Below are 18,487 nucleotides of genomic sequence, written 5' to 3' on the forward strand. Positions count from 1 at the left end.
AGGTAATTATATTTTTTGGGAAAATGGCAAATTCCTGCAGTCCATCTGATCGTAAATTGAATAACATTTAACCTTATCCTAAAATTTGAACCATGAAAAATATATATTAAAACTAGCTACCTAGCAAACGTTGTGTTGCCATATAAATAAAAAAATGTTAAGGGTGTATAACCCTTATCACTTAGGGGTATGAAAATAGATAGTAGCCGATTCTCAGACCTGAATATGCATATAAAATTTGGTGAAACTCGGTAAAGCCGTTTCGGAGGTGTAAGGTAACTATCATCGTGACACGAGAATTTTATATATAAGATGAAATATAGGTATATGTACCTATGGTGCTGTGAATTAAAAGTACCTTTATTCGCTTACCTGAAATATGCTATCGCTTCTTGTTGATAAATAATTTTGCGTTGCGTACAATGTCGGCATTTTTTCTCCCCAAAAATATCTTTGTCGTTCACTCACGAGCGGTACGACACGATCCTTACAATGTACTTTTATACGCGTACCAACAAAGAGATGAAGTTAATTTTATGCGTGCATTGAAAGTTATTTTACGTTTATTTAAATATCAAAGGTTGTTCTTGCCATGGGAAGATTCTTGCAATTAACACCTAATGCTAGTTGTATCCACTTTTATATCTATATTTCTAGTTATACGGGAAGTCCAATAAGAGTATTTATTACTATTACTTCGGTTAATACATATATATGTATTTTGATTTTCTGATGCTACAAATGACTTACGTTTTCTGGTTAGATTAAAGATTGATAAATAATAATTGTAACATTAAGACCGCCTTTTATTTAGACCATTTTTAACATAAAATGAAATAATTTAATAAATAAACTACATATTCTGTACAAGAAAGTAATTTTAACACAATTACATAAGTTTTCTGACGCCCCACGTGGAACAGCTGTCACCATAGCAATTTAATGCATATAGTTTTCCAGATTTCATTTTCTATCATTGATAAATTTGTATTTCAATACTGTCTCGATTTTTTTGTACCTATCTTAGTTTAAGGGTAAATCGTGTGGATAGAGTTATACCTTTTTTAATAACTTTACATTACCTAGTACCTATTACTTAAGAATAATTACGTATGTATGTAACTTCTATCTATAGAAGGTATCAACACTTTTTCGGTGGTATGCTTTGCGAAAAAGTTTAGAATATTTTTATGCTAGGTATTAGGTATTTAGGTATAGGTAGGTAGGTTTATTTATCGTTAACGCAGTTATTGTATATCGTTAGAAATATTAGTGAAACACTGGAATAGCGAAATAAAATTAATTTTAATGATAAAGCGCGTAGAACGTGCTAGATCAAAGGTGACGGCGCCATTTGCATAGAGACCTGCCCGCGCATAAATAGGTGATAAGAGCCTCGAAGGTTATCATTTTTTGGTTAATTTTATAATATTTTTTTTACTTAGCACTGTTTTTTGCAAGTACGAATGAGCTGTAAACTTATTGATATATAGGTTAATGTCTATAATATTGTACAATGGAGGGTAGGTAAGTACTTTTTTATTTCCAAAATTCCTTATAGAATACGTTTTCTACTTCACTTTTTTATGTTTTTTAAGGTACGTTTATAATAAGATTTTCTTGTCGATGATAGTTGAAGGTGTAAAAATAAGAAAAAAATATGTGCAAAATAGACTGTTAATGGTAGAAATCTATCTCAGTTCGATTAAGGCCCTACATCTACATTATTTAAACAATAGTGAGTCCCTGCTTCGTAATTTGTCTGTATTTACAAGTTAATCATAAACCACCAAACCAATTCTGATGAAACTTTTACGAAACGACAGATGATATTTTGAGGAACAACATAAATTACTTTTGATGGTACAAATATTTATGATTTTAGTTTAAAATAGAAAAAGCTTGCGTGTGGAGTTCATTATTAAAAAATAAAAAAATCATCCGCAATTGACCCTTATTCGGACACCACGTGACCATGGATCCCTAACATTGTCATGAGCACTATTATTAGTTTTTTTGCGCACGCGACCAACTCGCCCCTAATGAAGGGCTGTAACCCTTAAGGGTATTGTCACTGGACAACCCTCTCAATAACCAAACAATTTATCATCGAGCTCAATGGGTTATTTTGTCAACGGATTGCACCATGCATTTTAATGAATATCTCTGATTAAGGGTCTCAATAATAGTGAAAAAGTGTACTTACTTCATTTTTTTTTTCAATTACTTTTTGTGTTATTATTACTTGTTATTATGTGTTAGTACTATGTTACATATTTTATTATAATTAACTGTATTCTTGACTAGTATACATATTTTTAGTGACATTAACACGATGACGTTTTCCAAAATAATTTATAGAAAAGGAAGTGTTTATCGTTACATTTTTGATTAAGATTGGTAGAATTGAATTCGTGACTGGTTTACATGCTAGCTTTCCGGTACAATAATTTCTTTAATACATTTTGCACATATTTTTATGACGCTTTTAATAATAGTAGTAATGACATTGGTCATTGCAACGAATGAATACCATGACGAAAGCTTCTTAAAGTCGATTACAGGTATTTCGCTAACTACGGCGTAAAACTTCCCACACTATCCAAACTATAGCGTACTGATATGACAAGTACAGGACAATCAATACGATTAGCAGTGGCAAATAAACCAAAAAACCAATAAAGGGAATCGTTCCCATGGAACGGTGGGGCGGTATTTTATAGCAGGGATTGGGTGCTCAGTGGCACTGTGAAACGAGAGCTCATTGTGCGCGGGTGTTTTAGTGTTACTTAGTTTAGTCGAAATACCGAAGACGTAAACAAGTAGGTGGGGTCTGTACCGCACGCCCCTCGACTTTTTTCTCGGCGCTGGGCGGCGCGAGAACACGCCTCGCGTCCCACGCGGCCGAACGTACCGCCGGTCGTAACGATAGATAACCGGTGTCGTGCCGATCGTATACAAGCTTTGCCTAAAGTGCTAACGGTCCAGACATCCCTGACTATAACAATTAGCTGACAATGAACCGGTTTACGTTTCAATAGGAATTAAGTGAGCAAACGTGCGTATTGGTTCAGATTCGGAGCGATTTTCGCGGCAAAAACAAGTGACAACCGGAAACGATGAGCCCGAAACAGGATGTAGTGTTGCCAACATGAAGCCAGCTTATGTAGGTGACGAATACAGAATGCACAAGATATTCCCGGCTGTAATAATCGTTTTGCTCGTCCTATTTTCAAGTATGGCTAGGTGAGTCAATTGTACCTTCATTGAGTTTATAAGTAACAATATTATTATTGCCCCTAAAATTGTACCTAACCGCAATACGTTTACGTGCTACCCCAATGGAGGGCTTATTTAAATGTTAAAGTAACCAGAAGTAACACTTTCTTATCTTCTACTGTTTTTTATTAATACCTATACTTCATAAGTATAATATGGTTTGTTATAACTTAACGTGTTGCTTACCAATAATTCATCAATAAAACAAAATGATGTAAAGGTTTGATAAACCTAAATATGAATCGTATAATTATTCAAATTTACTTTAAAATTAGACTATTTGGAGACGCTACATTTGTAGGGTTAAGGCTAGATGTAGGAATGAAAGGAAGCTTTTTCAAATACTTTAAGAATTTACCATTTATACATCATATATATGAACTATCTAATGTGTATTACAGCATGGCAAATACCTAACACACAACTTTAACTTAGAAAATTAACATTAATTGAAGCGCGCAAAACTTCGCAACTTATTTACCTACCTACTTGTATATGGTAACGAATTGACAATTAAGAAAATTCGTGTAAGGTAGGAAAATGAATCCTCTTCCCTGATTCGTAAGTCACGTTGTTCTGTCTGTATCAGTAACTAAGTTATTTAAATCATTCTTTCATTCAGCAATCTACATAGGGCGACTGCAGAAAGCACTATGTAGGTATATCTTATTATTTGGTACTCCCTATGGTCCAAACATCTTGACGGATTTTAACTTATGAGGACGTCGTTGGATTCATTTAAACCGATTATTAAGAAGATTATTAGTACAAGAAGTAGCCAATTACGTAGTAGCCTATTACTTCCATTTTCAGTTAAATGCTTTTAGCAGTCGTTTTTGTAGTTTTTATCATAATTACTAGTTTTTAGGATTGATGTAAATTCGAAAAACTAACTCGTTGAATGCGGTTTAAATCAGAAATCAATAAATGCGCGAATCAGTCGTATATCTTATTGACTACTTTACTTTTTATACCCAAGTAGCTACATACATATTACATACCCACCTATCAGTGCAAAGCTGTAGACTCGCAAGTAGACACAATAAATCACAACCGCGTCGCCTATAGAACGCAAGTGTCAATTTCAACCAGCCATACCCATGTAACTTTCGCTTCTATCATCAGGCAATTAGACGTTAAATCGCAGACACGTTGCAACTACTTACAAACAAGCTTCAGGGGGCGTCTCGATGAATACGAAATGAAAACATCACGACACTAATCATGCAAAACTGGATAAGTAGACAATGAAATGAATTTTGAATGCCTAATGCTTAGTAGCTGTAATAGAGGTATGGCATTAGCGCTCTAAATGTATGCAAAATGTTAGTACGTCTGCGGTTGTTTACTCCTGGTACTATAATTAGTTAGCTACTTTTTTGCCCCACGGCTGGGCTCAGCACTCTCACCATAACTGAAGCAGATTTATTGGAATTGTTTTTTTTTTCTTTACCTTCAAAAGGTACAAATTGAAGGAGACCTAGAAGTAGTACTTCAAATGATAAATGTAGGGAGTTACGAATTAATGGCCAGTTTTTTCGGATATTTTTAAACTGACAATAAGGCCTCTGATATGATTTATTGAGTCATATGCAATCATAATAACCGGGACCAACGAAAGTGCCTACAAAATCATTGAAGCATTTGATTATTTTTCTGAAGCATGGAAGGGCGTGAAAAATTTTAGGTCCTAACAGTCAAATTCATGAAACTCGAGACAGATGAGAATAATACAAACCCTAGGAACTATAGAGACGTTTTTAACATTATATAATTTTGTTTAATTATATAAAGCAAAAAGGAAATAACACACCATCTTTTCGCTCTAATAGAATACAGTTTTACGTATTTAGCTTTTATTATGAATGTAGGAATGGAATAGGCCTGTAGGGTAGGTACCTAAGCAATAAAGGTATAGTTATGTTTGTGGACCATTCATTAAAAAGTGCATCAAAAACCTAAGATAAAACTAAAACCAATTATAACACATAATAATAGATGCTCAATATTTTACTGTATAAATTCCTTCCATGTCGAATTAAAATTAAATGCACAACATTACTGTAAGTTCTAAACACATCCATTGTTACTATAGGCTTACACGCAACCCATTCACCACTACACCAATGTAAATGGTAATGAATGCAAATTTAAAAGGTGACAATCATTTGTCGGGCCACCCAATAGCGTAGGATTTACGGAGTATGCAAATCGGGGCGATATGCCACTGCACGGGAATGCATAATTGCCGGCTGGTTGGCGTGTGATTGATATTCATGTGCCGTGGAATTAGTTTTACTAGAAACGGCGGTGGGGTTGAGCGTAGTTGACATGTTATCTATGCCCGTTGTTAATAATTAATCTTTTCAATGTTTTGACATTTTCTGCCGTCTACTAGAAACGACCAAATTTTGATATTTGGTGGGCAAAAATTTATTTAATTATTAAAAAAGGGGCGTTAGTAAATATAGTATGAGCGTTGTCGTTATCTAAGTTTTTTTTGGAAAGCAGTTACGAGTATATTGTAGACATCTATAGTTTATAGAAACACTGCCATATGCCAAATTTTCATATTATTTCTAGTTGTATGTATGCAAGTGGTACTGTAGATCAACTATAGCAGCAGAAAACAATAGTAGTTATATTTCTATGAGGTTAGGATATTTTATGTAGGTGTAAAACATTATGATCTAAATAATACATTATTTTCACTTACTTCTTGGGAAGAACTTTATAGCAATTGCTAATCTTAAATAGAAATTCATCATCGGTTCAGAAAAATTCCCGCAACGATTATTAAAAAAATATCTTATTATTTATTTTTCTAACGGCAAACACTTAATACATGTACAAATAAGTCATTCACCACATTAGCATTAATAAATAGTGTTTTGATTACCAACTAGTGCAAATAATAACATGTTATGACGTATTATATGTCATCGATATTATGTTATTAATTATAATTAAAAACAAACAAACGATTAGATGACTAATTTGATGTGTGTCTAAAAATATTTGTCATGTGGCTGCAAAAAATACAATCATCATTTTTGATTGAATTTTAAAACATTATATGACATTATGGTAATTCATTTCATTTTTTTTACCGATTTAAAAAAGGAATTTCTGTATTCGACCGCTATGTATGTGCGTAAGTTTGTGCGTCCGCGATTTTTGCAAAAACGACTGCAATACAAACGCCATAATGCTACAATTTGGATAGAGTTTTGGTTATTTACAACCTACTTAAATACGATGCAATAATACATATTATTAATTTACCGATAGCATTGTTACTATTATTAATAAAATTTATATAAAAACAAAAACCTTTAAACAAAATAAAGACAATTCCAGTACATTTACATCTGCGGTTATTACTATGAATATTGATTAAGCTAACGGAGTCGGTCGCTTTGAGCGGAGCCCTATGTACGAACGACGTGATAAATTGCTAAATAATAGAGACCTTAGTTCCAACGACCATTAACTAATATGGTCAATAATAATTTATTTCATAGTTAATATTGTACGAAGCAATAAAATATACTCGATGGCAGATATGCCACTAAATATAATATCTTTTAACAACAAAATGCCAAACAGGTATATTTTAAGGAATAATTTTTTAAATAGTTTTAATATTCGTTCTCAAAATGTACCATGTATGTAATAAACAATATATATATCCTAAATTATATTTTATATGAAACTGTGGGACGAAATTTTGAAAGGCTCAATCAATGTGAATCTTAAGTACAATGACCTCTAAACAAAATATGACAGCTACCATACTTAATGTATTTTAGTCAACTCCTTGAATACAATAAAAAAACATAATTCATTTTAAATCGTATACAATTTCATCCCTAATCAAGTTTTACTTAACAAAATCAATATCATTTCGCTAACTATTAAATTTATGTCTATAAATAATAAAGCCCTGCTCGCCGCTACGGTCGCTAATAAGCTACGTACGATAAATGCCAAATAAATAATAGTAAAGTAATGAGCTATCTGAATAATTCCAAAGCTCTTTCAAGTTAACAGTGGTGGTTACTTAAGGCTTAGTATCCAATCGACACGATAGTATACGGTATCGTATCGATAAATAACCTTATTGCCCACTTTTCGGTACGAGGACCACGCAATCCTTATCTGACGGACTAATTGCCTACATTGGCCACATTTTTAAAAGTTTCCACAAATCACTCGCTCTATCTCAGTCATTCTCATAGTAGATTATAAATTGAACAAATAGGTATTAAGTACGGGCACACATTGTTGATACACGGAATCTCAATCAAGTCGACGGCTTTTTAATCCGAAAAGCTGAATGTAACAACGCTCTTAAACCGACTTTGAACTTAATACGAGCGCTGTATAGTTGATTTTGAATTAGGCTATCAACACATGCGACGTTTTCCGCGGAGTGTTAGACAGAAGAAGGGTATTTGCAGAATTGTCGGCACGCAGGGAGAAGTAGTCCAAGTAGCTGTAATTTGTATTGAAATAACCTTTCTGAATGGGTATCGTAGCATTTCATCGGCCAGGCCCGACATCAGATTTATTATTTTTTACTTGCGTGGTTTTAAAGCACAGAATTATTGTTTTTATCTCGTCAGGTGGTATTTTTGAAGCAATTATATTAAGCTTTGCTTGGAGTTTTAATTGGATCAGTCGGGTTTAACGACTCGTTGGAAAAAACATCTAGTGACATCCTCTGATAATTCCCCGAGCTCCACAAAACAGCGAAATTGCAAGCAAGTAAACAACCGCTCGCGAGATAAATTCCTTTTATCCTGTTTGCGTTATTTCAAAATTTACGCCTCTGATACACGGGAATAACGAGAAAATGGTATTTAATTGAGCAAGAAAGTACGTTAGTTCTAGCTATAAATTAATAAATAAATGCCTCGTCTATGGAACTACCCTAGAACATGCCTAGAACAAGTTTCTTTCGTTTAAAATAAGTAATTGCTTATCAGTTGCTGTCCCACTGCTGGGCACAAATCTCCTCTCAGAGAGAGGTATTTAAAACGTAGTCCACCACGCTGGCCCTTTGCGAATTAGTAAACTTCATACCTACACCTATACACCCTTGAATATTGTTTCAATAATATTATAGTTTCCTTCACAATTCAATTTAATCAAGTGATAATTGTCGAAAAATGTGTGCGTATCTGGGATACGAACCTCGGACCTCCCGATTGAAAGGCTGAGTTTTTAGCCACTGGGCTGTCAATACTTTTAAAATAACTGCTTACTAGCATGGACTCTTGACTACTACCGCCACTCATAAACACAGGACCTTCTGGAAATAAGATATTAATTCAATCCCCATATCACCCTGATAATGCCATATTTGCATGTATTAATTACATGCATTTACCTAAAAGATTGGAATATTAAAAAAATGCGAATTAGTTATTTAATAGGCCATAAGAAAATATTTTTTTCAAGCTATCCAGACCAATAGGAGCGCTATCGCAATATTTAATCCCAACATAAGTCAAGTAGCTTAAAGCGCAAAAGAAATAATGGCAAACGATAACAATATTGCAATGATAATGATTAAGTTTCATTAAGATCATTAGGGTTATAATTCGTCTTCCACTTTAATGATAGCCGGCATACCTCTGAGCGTGGGAAGGCGAGATAACCTCACAGTTATGTACACGGAAAACATTGTGTGATGTTTGTTCCCATTGTTTTAGTTTAAATACGAAAGTTTAACATATACTAAGCTTATAGTAATAGTAACTAGGTGACATAAAGGGTGTTTAACTATGTAAATAAAAATGATTACGTAATAATTGGCTAAATGCGAAGTCAAATTCGCACACCAGGAGAAGGGTTGCGCGCCATCAAAATTTTCATATTTTTTTTAGTATTTGTTATCATAGCAGACAGACCGCGGAGGCCTAGTAATAGGGTTGCGTTTTTACTATCGGTAGGGAACCCGAAAAATAAAAACTGGATTCTTTGTGGCATCGACATTTTACCAAAATTATTGCTATATCCGTCGAATGGGTTTATTCAATTAACAATATATAAAAGTCGTATATCTTCTTATCTTTAACAAATCTTAGATTTATTTTGAAATTATTTCTGTTATATACGCATTAATCGTTTATGAAAATAATTTGCAATGTCATAAATATATTAAAAACATACAATTAACAGTACCCTTACAATGAGATTTTACGTTTTGACAATTATGACTATGAATATGATATGATATGTATTTGTTTACGTAATTGCCCATACAAATTCAAATTAGCGCACCTAGCGGATTATATCAGAACGATAGTGTCAGTAACGTAACATTAAATGTCTAAATTGACAAAATGGAGCTTTATGTTTTGTCTCTCTTTTACGCGAACATGTTAGGTAGACAAAAAGACTTGAGCACTCACTTATTGTTACGTTTACTAAGTCTACTAAGCAAACGGAACAGAATAATGGATTGAGTTAACGTAACGTAAAATTGTGGGATGTTTTGAAAACTCATAGTTAGGGTACAGATGAGCATAGCAATTAAAAATAAACATATATTTAACGATTTCTCTTTTAACCTGGTTTGAAGAAACACCATAAAAATATAAAAGAACAATCTGATAATCCAGAAGACGGAAGTGTCGAGAGCACGTAGACATGTGTACGCGACCCGACTCTACATCTAGATTAAAATAAGTGTCTACATAATATTCTTTAGTAATACATATAAGTAACAGTATGAATGAATGAATGTATTTAATAATAATGCTACTGGCGCGCATTAATATTTTAATTGTTCTATTATTATTATTATTATTGGTATATGAAGGTGGTAGAACCCTTTGTGGTTCGACTCCGGCGGCACCACCGCCACACCTATTTCGACCTAATAACAGCAGGGTTAAGCGCTGCTGTGTTCCGGTTTGAAGGGTTTGGTAAGGGAGACAAACTTTTCCGAGGCGTTCCAGCTTAGTCCTCAGGGGTAGCAGCGCATCTGTGGCCGACCTCAGGTAGGAATATCTAATCCTATCTGGGGTTGATTACAGATGTCCATGGGCGGCAGTAGCCACTTATCATCAGGTGGACTGCATGCTCGTCTGCTACTCTTATATTATAAAAAAAAAAACTTATAAAAGTGGTAGAACTCTTTTTAACCAACTACGGTGGCACCACCGCCACAACTATTTTTAGGGTTCCGTAAGATATAATGAAAAATCCCTCTGTCCCTCCGTCTGTCACAGGATCAAATGAGCTGGGTATTCAATATTCATTTATAAAATTTAAGTGACAGTCTCCTGATGTTAAGTGCTACCGCCCGTGATCATATCGGACGGTAGCACTTACTCCTGTAACCAACTCTTCGTTGGACTAGAGTTTTATCTGAAGCTGATCGTAGACTCGTTGTTACTACCGAGGACTTAAAATAGTCTCTTCATAATATGTATACTAGCCAGTACCTACAAGAAGGACCTTATATATCATTATCTCATCTGTAAACAATTTCTTGATGGACTTTGGGTAATTTTAAGATTGCGTTCTTGAGTCGCAATAACCAATTTTCATTAGCTAAATGCCGTACTTGTTTCTTTTACACTATATAAAAATCAATCGATTAGAAGGCCCATAACTGCACCGAGAACTTTGAAATAAAAAACATTAAAATTTCCTTTAATCTCATGTAGTCTAATAACAAAATGGGTGGCCGACGTAAACTACAGACATATTTTAGCCCGTTACGGCTTTTAATTAAACAAAGCTATTCAGAAGAGTTCCTAGAGAATCCGTGAGTAGACAACGCTTCGCCATACAGTTATTAATTAAACCTCCACAACCTTATTCATTCCTCGTCGAATACTTCACGAATATTTGTTCAAACTCGGTAGCCGTTGAACAAATTGTTTCATTAATAAACTATTTCATGCCGAGATACCATCTGTTTAGAATTAATTATGCTCACGTCAAATTATTGTGGTAGCGACTAATTAAAAGAGTTTAAGGCTTAAAATGTATATGGTTTTTGTTAAGTAATTTATTATGACATTGATCGTATATGAGTAAATGCACGCGGTGTCGCCCGCGTGATGCTTTTCAAGTTGTACTTTATTACGAATTTAAGGTCTCCTTCCGAACAGAGTTTTTTTATAAGATTATAGTAACATCTTATGATAAGTGATCTCTGCCGCCCACCTGTAACTAACTCCATGTAGAAAAGGGGTTCTGCGGCGACCATCTCAGTCCTCAACAGTGACAACGCATTTGTGATCGGCTTCAGGTAGAACACCTGGTTTATTTGGAAGTGTTTTAAATTATGTCGATGAAAGTGGTGACTACCCATGAGGTATCCGTCTATCGTAACACTAGATTGTCTGCAAAACTAAATAATAATCGACTCATCAAGTCATAAAGCACAGAAATAAGTCTAATTCTATTAATTTCTTCCACAGTTCTAGAGACAACCTACTCCCACACAATCTCAACCTCAACTCGGCGCTCACGTGTCGCCTGGTCGGTGGACTGACCAGGGAACAGAGATCCGTGTGCCACGAAGCGGCTGATACAGCAGCAGTGGCGTTCGAGGGTCTTCAGCTGGCGGTCAAGGAGTGCCAGCACCAATTCCGATGGCACCGATGGAACTGCTCCAGTTTGACTACAAAGAGCTCCAATCCCCACGCCAGTGCCATAATGAAGAGAGGTAAGTTCAAAGCTTTTGACGGTAGTAGGACTGTATTTCGACTTTACAAGCATCACTGCTGTACCTTTCAGCTAATTTACGTCAGCGATAAACGCTGTTGTGTTCTAGCTGATAAGGTTTTGTAAAGAAAGACACGAGGGGTTCCATGTTGCCCTAGAGTATTAAATTACAATGTCACATAAATAAATTCATACTACCATGTCTGTGAAATGGGCATGCAAGGGCAAGGGCAGGCAAGAAAAACTCAACAAGAAAATTAGTTATAAAATTTCAAAATCTAAATAATATTATTGAACAATTACAATATACTTAAGTTTATACACGTACTTTTATGTAAAGTGTTTATGTTTTTGCTCCTTAATACGCAGTATTCCATAAAGAAATTAACAGTGAATTAAAAACTTCAAGACGACAATAAACACATGTATTTATTTATTGATTCGCCAACGTGGGACGCCAATAACTTGTAAGCTTCCACCGAGCTCGTAGGTGGTAGCAATCACCATCGACGTAATGCTAAAACCAGCCTCGAACGACGCATAATAATATCACAAGAAAATTTTATTAAAATAAACGCAGCTAAACTTTCAAACCAATCGCGATCGGCCATTACAATCCGAATTTATTACGACGAAAAATTATTCACGCATATTAAGATCCCACCGGCGCGGGCGATCGTCGCATTATGCTATGTAGTATTTACAGAACGCCGTATGTCTTTATGTCTATATCCCCGGGTGTGAAAAGGCTTTGTCGATCTTATTTTTTCCACAATCATCGCACACGTTGACGTGGAAATTTACGAGCATGGAGGATGGGAGACAACAAATAATAAGACGGTCCTTGTGGCCAGGTGTGGGTCCGCTCCCGCACCCCGCGATTTCACGCTACGTGTGCGTCCGGCCGCCGCCCGCCCCGCACCTCCAGCCTCTACCAATTAATATTTTAACTGGAATTGCCTCAGCCCGAGCTCCATCAGACTCACTCGATTCCCCCACGCCCTTTATGGCTGCACGCTTTTTAATAACACCTGGGAATTCTATCGTACCTGTGCCGATGAACGGCGAACTCGTGATAAGTACGTCTTAAAGATATTAAATATTATGTACTCACTCACTCGAAGATTAAGACATAAATTATACACGGATAATCCTTAAATATGTTAACCGGTCTATTGTGCGATAGACATAGAACACTATTAGCATTGAAAATGCTCCGTGACGACACCTTCCGGCCCTTCAACTACACGATTCCGTTTAGATTGAAAAATAATGAAAAAATAGCGTAACTAAACACTTAAACATCTTTCTTAACTCGCCCATTGTTAGGGTCCCGAATTGAAACGCCGACTAGTGGACGAAGCGAAAAAATCCCAAGAACAAATCGAGAGGCTTTCAAACAGGATAAAGGCGATCGATGATCGACGAAGAAAGATAATAATGATTCGGGACCGTTGGATTTTTTGCCGGATCGTGTAGATACATCGATGAAAGGAGCGACGGATGGCATTCTGGATAGATCACGGGATTCGTTCCGCTTCCCTGAGATCCTCCACACGTTGTTAGCGCTCTTGTTGTACGTGACGGTGGTACAATATGGAGCGACAATGTGGACGATTTAATGACCTTTGTCGAGCTAATGAGACGATTGTAAGAAAATGTTTCGCCTCGGGCGTTAATAGCCGGCGATGGAGGCGAGATTAGCGCGAGATGTGACGACGCGTCGAATGTCGGTGTGACATGAGAGAATGGCGCTCGTCAGGGCAGCCAGGGTGGCGAGCTGCTCCGATACCGATCTGACGGCACGGGCGCACGTGACGTGAATTCAGAACGGGAATGTCATAAAAAGTGACATTTATTGGCACTTTATATCAACAACGTGTTCACGAGGACAATGTGTAGTTATGATGCTGCAAAAACGAGATGCGTTGTTAAGGCTTATCCGACGAGTCGTGGGAATGTCGTTGGGCGTGTGATGGCTTTATTTTAGGATGTACTGTCATTATCCTGCAGATTTTGCAGTGCCAACAAAAAATTGCATTCGGTTTACATGCGTCAAAACATTTGAGCTGTAGTGACTGGGCATCATTGATGACCTAAAATAACAAGGGATTGAAACAAGGGACGTGTCAAAATGTCTCAATGGTGAGATGTGGTCCAACTAATGGCCGCGATAACATCAGCCCGGTGCGTTACTGAGTCGTGCTCCTTCAGATACCTCAACTGTGAGAAAAAACACACAAAAGGCCCCATAAAAATATGAATTTGTCCAGAGTTCCCGGTTTTGGACGTGACGTCGAGTGGCGTTTTTTTTAGGGTTCCGTACTCGAAGGGCAAAAACGGAAAGCTATCACTAAGCTTCCGCTGTTTCTCCGTCTATCCGTCTGTCATAAGTCTCGATTTTTTTAACTGTCTATTACAGTTACTGTCTATAACACTTGCTTGTGTACTTGTTGTGTGTAGAAATAAAAAAGCTTTTAAATAAATGGGGGTCGCCATACAAGCAGCTGCTATTTTTCAGAATTTTCGCGACATCTATTGAACCATTCTAAGTCGACAGTCCAACTTTTCACATAGAATTTACTTTTATAGCCCCTATGATAACAAATACTAAAAATAAAACTAAAAATTTCGTGGTACGGAACCCTCCATTTGCGGATTCGACTCCACTTAGCCAATTTTTTGTCTCGTTGTTCCCTTTGGATTATGAAGGCCGCTTTAAGAGTTAATTAAGTCGAGGATGGCATAAGTGATGTTGCAGAATTTAGAAACATTAATGCCGTGGTCATCGAACGTAAACGGCCTTAATTTTATTTTTATGTTCTTTTAAAGAAGCATCTTACCTTAAATGTTGAGTTTTATAGGCTAATATTAAAACAATCAAGTCTGATTACTGTTCATATTTTAAATATTCTGTGAATTTCTACTTGGGTTTATGACGTAATCGTACTTATATGGGACTGATAATGGTATTGGTAGTAGGTAAATATCTACCTACTACCAATACCAATAATTAGTTGTTTAGTGTATTGAGCTGGTTGAATTTATAGAATTATTGGTTGAAATACAGTCTCCCTAGGAGGTCGTAGGGAGGTTCAAACTAGGTCCCTTGATTTTTCAATGTTATGCGCATTTTATGAATTAATTTTCACTTGCTAAAACGGTATTGGCAAACATGCTGAAACCTATTTAATCTAACGGACTAAGGGGGGGCCCGAAGGGGTGGTCCACCCCGGGCCCCCGATCCTGGGAGCCCCCAAAAATAAGGTAGCTAAGCTAGGTAAAAAAGTATAGTCTGTAAACAGCATTAATTATTTTTTATTTACTCCCTAGAGTAGATAAATATGTCACACCGTAAGTGCATTACTACTAACACCTATGAATAATCCTATATACCCATAGATATTTGTGATTATCCAACTAGATTTTAAGTGTGCTACTCAAATTTTATAAAAAAAACACTTATATCCACCCAATTTCTACCTACTTATCATATGTAAAATTGTACTTTATAACAAACTGACAGACATTCCATTTTTATATACAGAAAGAAGATTAGGCCTCCATTTCGAATGCTGGTCACACCGAGGTCGGCCTGGTCGTTAGGTTTCGGTAATTAGCGATTCGCAACACAGCCTGCATTCCACAAGCGAACCCTAATTAGTGCAGATTTACAAAACACCTACATGATGACTTACAGATGAAATATTGGATTTTTTATATTAATCTTGTACGTTATTGGCTAGGTTTTGATTGGATGATTTATGTTATTATTGAATATCTATTTGGGTTTAAAAGTTTTTTTAGAGTTTAGTAGAGGTTATTATAGAGTCGGTTAATATTCAGCAACTTTGCGTGTGTAGTTCTGGGCATTTTAAATTAACTTCAAACGAATTACTTTTGATTGTTAATATTGAAAGTTTTTAAGTAATCAAGCCTTATTAGTCTTATATGGATTGAAGTTACCTATATAAATATCTTAAATTCTTCTCAAATCAATTTTTTAACAAAACCAACATACATTCAGGTTTAAATATGAAACAAATTATTTTATTAAAAGTTTCATTCCCTAATGTTATATCATACAGCTATCTTACCGATGCAGCTTGTAGAAAATTCCGAGTATCGATCCTAGGCCAGACAGCTAAAGGATGAATTGAAACATACTTTAACTCCATTTCTCGACCGAGGTGTCCGCAAACTCATCTTTATATACCAATGGCACACACAACGTGTTATCCTACTCCGTTTTTACACTTGTAGTCCCATAAGTGTAAAAACGTATTTTTTAGAAGCTAAAAAAGCTCCGAACTATGATAATGACTGTGTTAATGTCATTAGAGTATAAAAATAAGGAAACGTACGACCAAAAGCGTATATATCAACACGTTTCACCCAGTTTAAATTACAAAACGCTCGTAATTTTTGCCAGCAACAATGTGTACAAAAAATAACCGGTTTAATATAATTAGGTTCCTCAATAAACCCATTAACACAGTCCAAATTGGTTGAGGACATGACGGTAAGGAGAGACTAGATTCCAGATACAGTGGGGGGCAGAGAAAAAGCGAGTCCACGTAATTACTGTTTTACATTACAAGTAGGACAACTAAATAACATTAATTACAGTTTTACTTCGTAATCGTCGCTTATGCACCCTATAAAGCACTGAGACTCATTCGCATTTTAAGTACGTATCGTAAGCTTAGTTTTCGGAGTTATGCAATGATAAGAATATATAAATATGAATAACTGCTTTTACACTTTAATATGTAGCATTTTTAATTTCTTTCTTGCTGATATTTAAAACCGCGTATCGTGAGTAGTGAGTTGAAGCTGGTAGAACCCTTTGTGGTTCGACTGCGGCGACACCACCAATTACCTATTTCTGCCTAGGAACAGTAGTGTTAAGCGCTGCTGTGTTCTCATTTGAAGTGTGTGGTAAGGCAGGCATACTGTTTCAAGGCATTGTTGTATGACTGCATGCTCGTCTGCTACTAATATATTATAAAAAAAGTTACATAATGAAGTATCTGAATACTGATAATATTAGTCTAACATTTTTTTAATTAAATAAGTTATTTTATTTACTTATACTATTTAAACTAAGTGTACAAATACACTAAGATCTAAATATTAGCAATAACTCTAACGGTGAAGAAAATCATGCTTGAGAGTAATAAAGTTCTCAATTATGATAAAGAGGCCAACTGTCTTTACATAATTACTATTTTACGTTATAAATAGGGGAGTAGACAACTAAATTGCTTTAATTACATTTAATGCAACTGTAAAATCGTAACTTATTTACCTTATAAGTCATTGGGAGTCGTGGTTCGAATCTCACGCACTCACCTATGATTTTGAAAGAATGTTTTATGAGGTATGTGGACCCAAATAGTGAATTACTTTAATGGAGAAAGGGGAATATAGTGAAAAATCGACAGGTTCATAAGTTAAAAGGTTCTTGAGATAAAAATGTGCCAATCGAAATTAGTTTAATATTGTGGTTTATATCCAAAATCTTATTTACAGTATTCGGCGGATTATATTAAATTACAATTTCCTATGAACATTAAATTTTTATACTTTTGTGCGAAAATTTATTGCAATCGTTATTAAAAGTAATTAAATTTAGATATCCGTAACTTGCAAACCGAAATAAAGAACCTGTAATTTACCCACAAATAAGTTTAACATATTTACGTATTTAGGTAAATGCATGTCACACAAAAGGCTAATTACCTTAAGCTTAGCCGTAAAAGGCGAATATTCTTAAAGCAAAAGAAAAAGTCGACGCGAGTTCATTCATTTTAGCACCAGATTTATAGGCTATCGATTTAAAAGCGAGAAGGATCGTGAAAAACCATTTTAAAATCGCAAAGTGCACAATCGTAAATCACGGGCCGATGTGCGCGCGCGCATCCGCGACGGCGCTCAGCAGTGTGCGCGCATCAAAAACGATGTTACACAACGCGGAAAAAGCCGACCACCGCCGAAGGCACTCGGAAAAACTTATCAGTATGCGCATCCCATTAAATAAATGTTCGCCTTCACCATACATTTTTAAATAAAGAATCGGGAATGAAATAAAACGTTTAAAATTATAATTGAAATTTGTATTTACTTAGCTTGTGAATTTTTTTACCCACCGGCGCCGAGTTACCGTATATGGCTCGAATGTAGATTTGCCAATTTAATCCGCGCTTCGCGGAATCGAGGTGGCGCTGCCGTCGCAGGACCGACGAGCTCGTTTACTCTAGTGATCGACGCTCAAATTGGATTCAGCTGAGCAGCTTATTTAAAATTTAGAATCTCATAAATATTACAGTAAATGGACGTGTTCTATAAAAATAGCATTTGAATAGAAAACAAGGCAGCACATTAAAAAGAATAAAGCATAAATTACGTCTAAGCATTATGATAAACGAATCTAAATTAACATCGGATCCGCGAAAGAATTATACAAACTCAAAATTTAACTTGCAGACGGCGAGTGTCGTAAATCGATGAT

At 35.7% G+C, this 18,487-nt stretch overlaps 1 protein-coding gene across 1 annotated transcript in view; it reads left to right on the plus strand.

Annotated features, from left to right (window-relative positions):
* The first annotated feature begins 2,751 nt into the window (after positions 1-2,751).
* The window catches only part of Wnt10 (Wnt oncogene analog 10), a 41,124-nt gene continuing 25,388 nt past the window's right edge, over positions 2,752-18,487 (plus strand). The window contains exons 1-2 of the mRNA XM_073081170.1: positions 2,752-3,246; positions 11,727-11,974. Coding sequence (XP_072937271.1) covers positions 3,152-3,246; positions 11,727-11,974 — 343 coding nt within the window. The 5' untranslated portion in view covers positions 2,752-3,151. The remainder of the gene's footprint in view (positions 3,247-11,726; positions 11,975-18,487) is intronic.

The sequence above is a fragment of the Epargyreus clarus genome, unplaced genomic scaffold (genome assembly GCF_041222505.1).
Source record: "Epargyreus clarus isolate Ecla_fem2 unplaced genomic scaffold, WU_Ecla_fem_2.2 ptg000015l, whole genome shotgun sequence".
Lineage (NCBI taxonomy): Eukaryota > Metazoa > Arthropoda > Insecta > Lepidoptera > Hesperiidae > Epargyreus > Epargyreus clarus.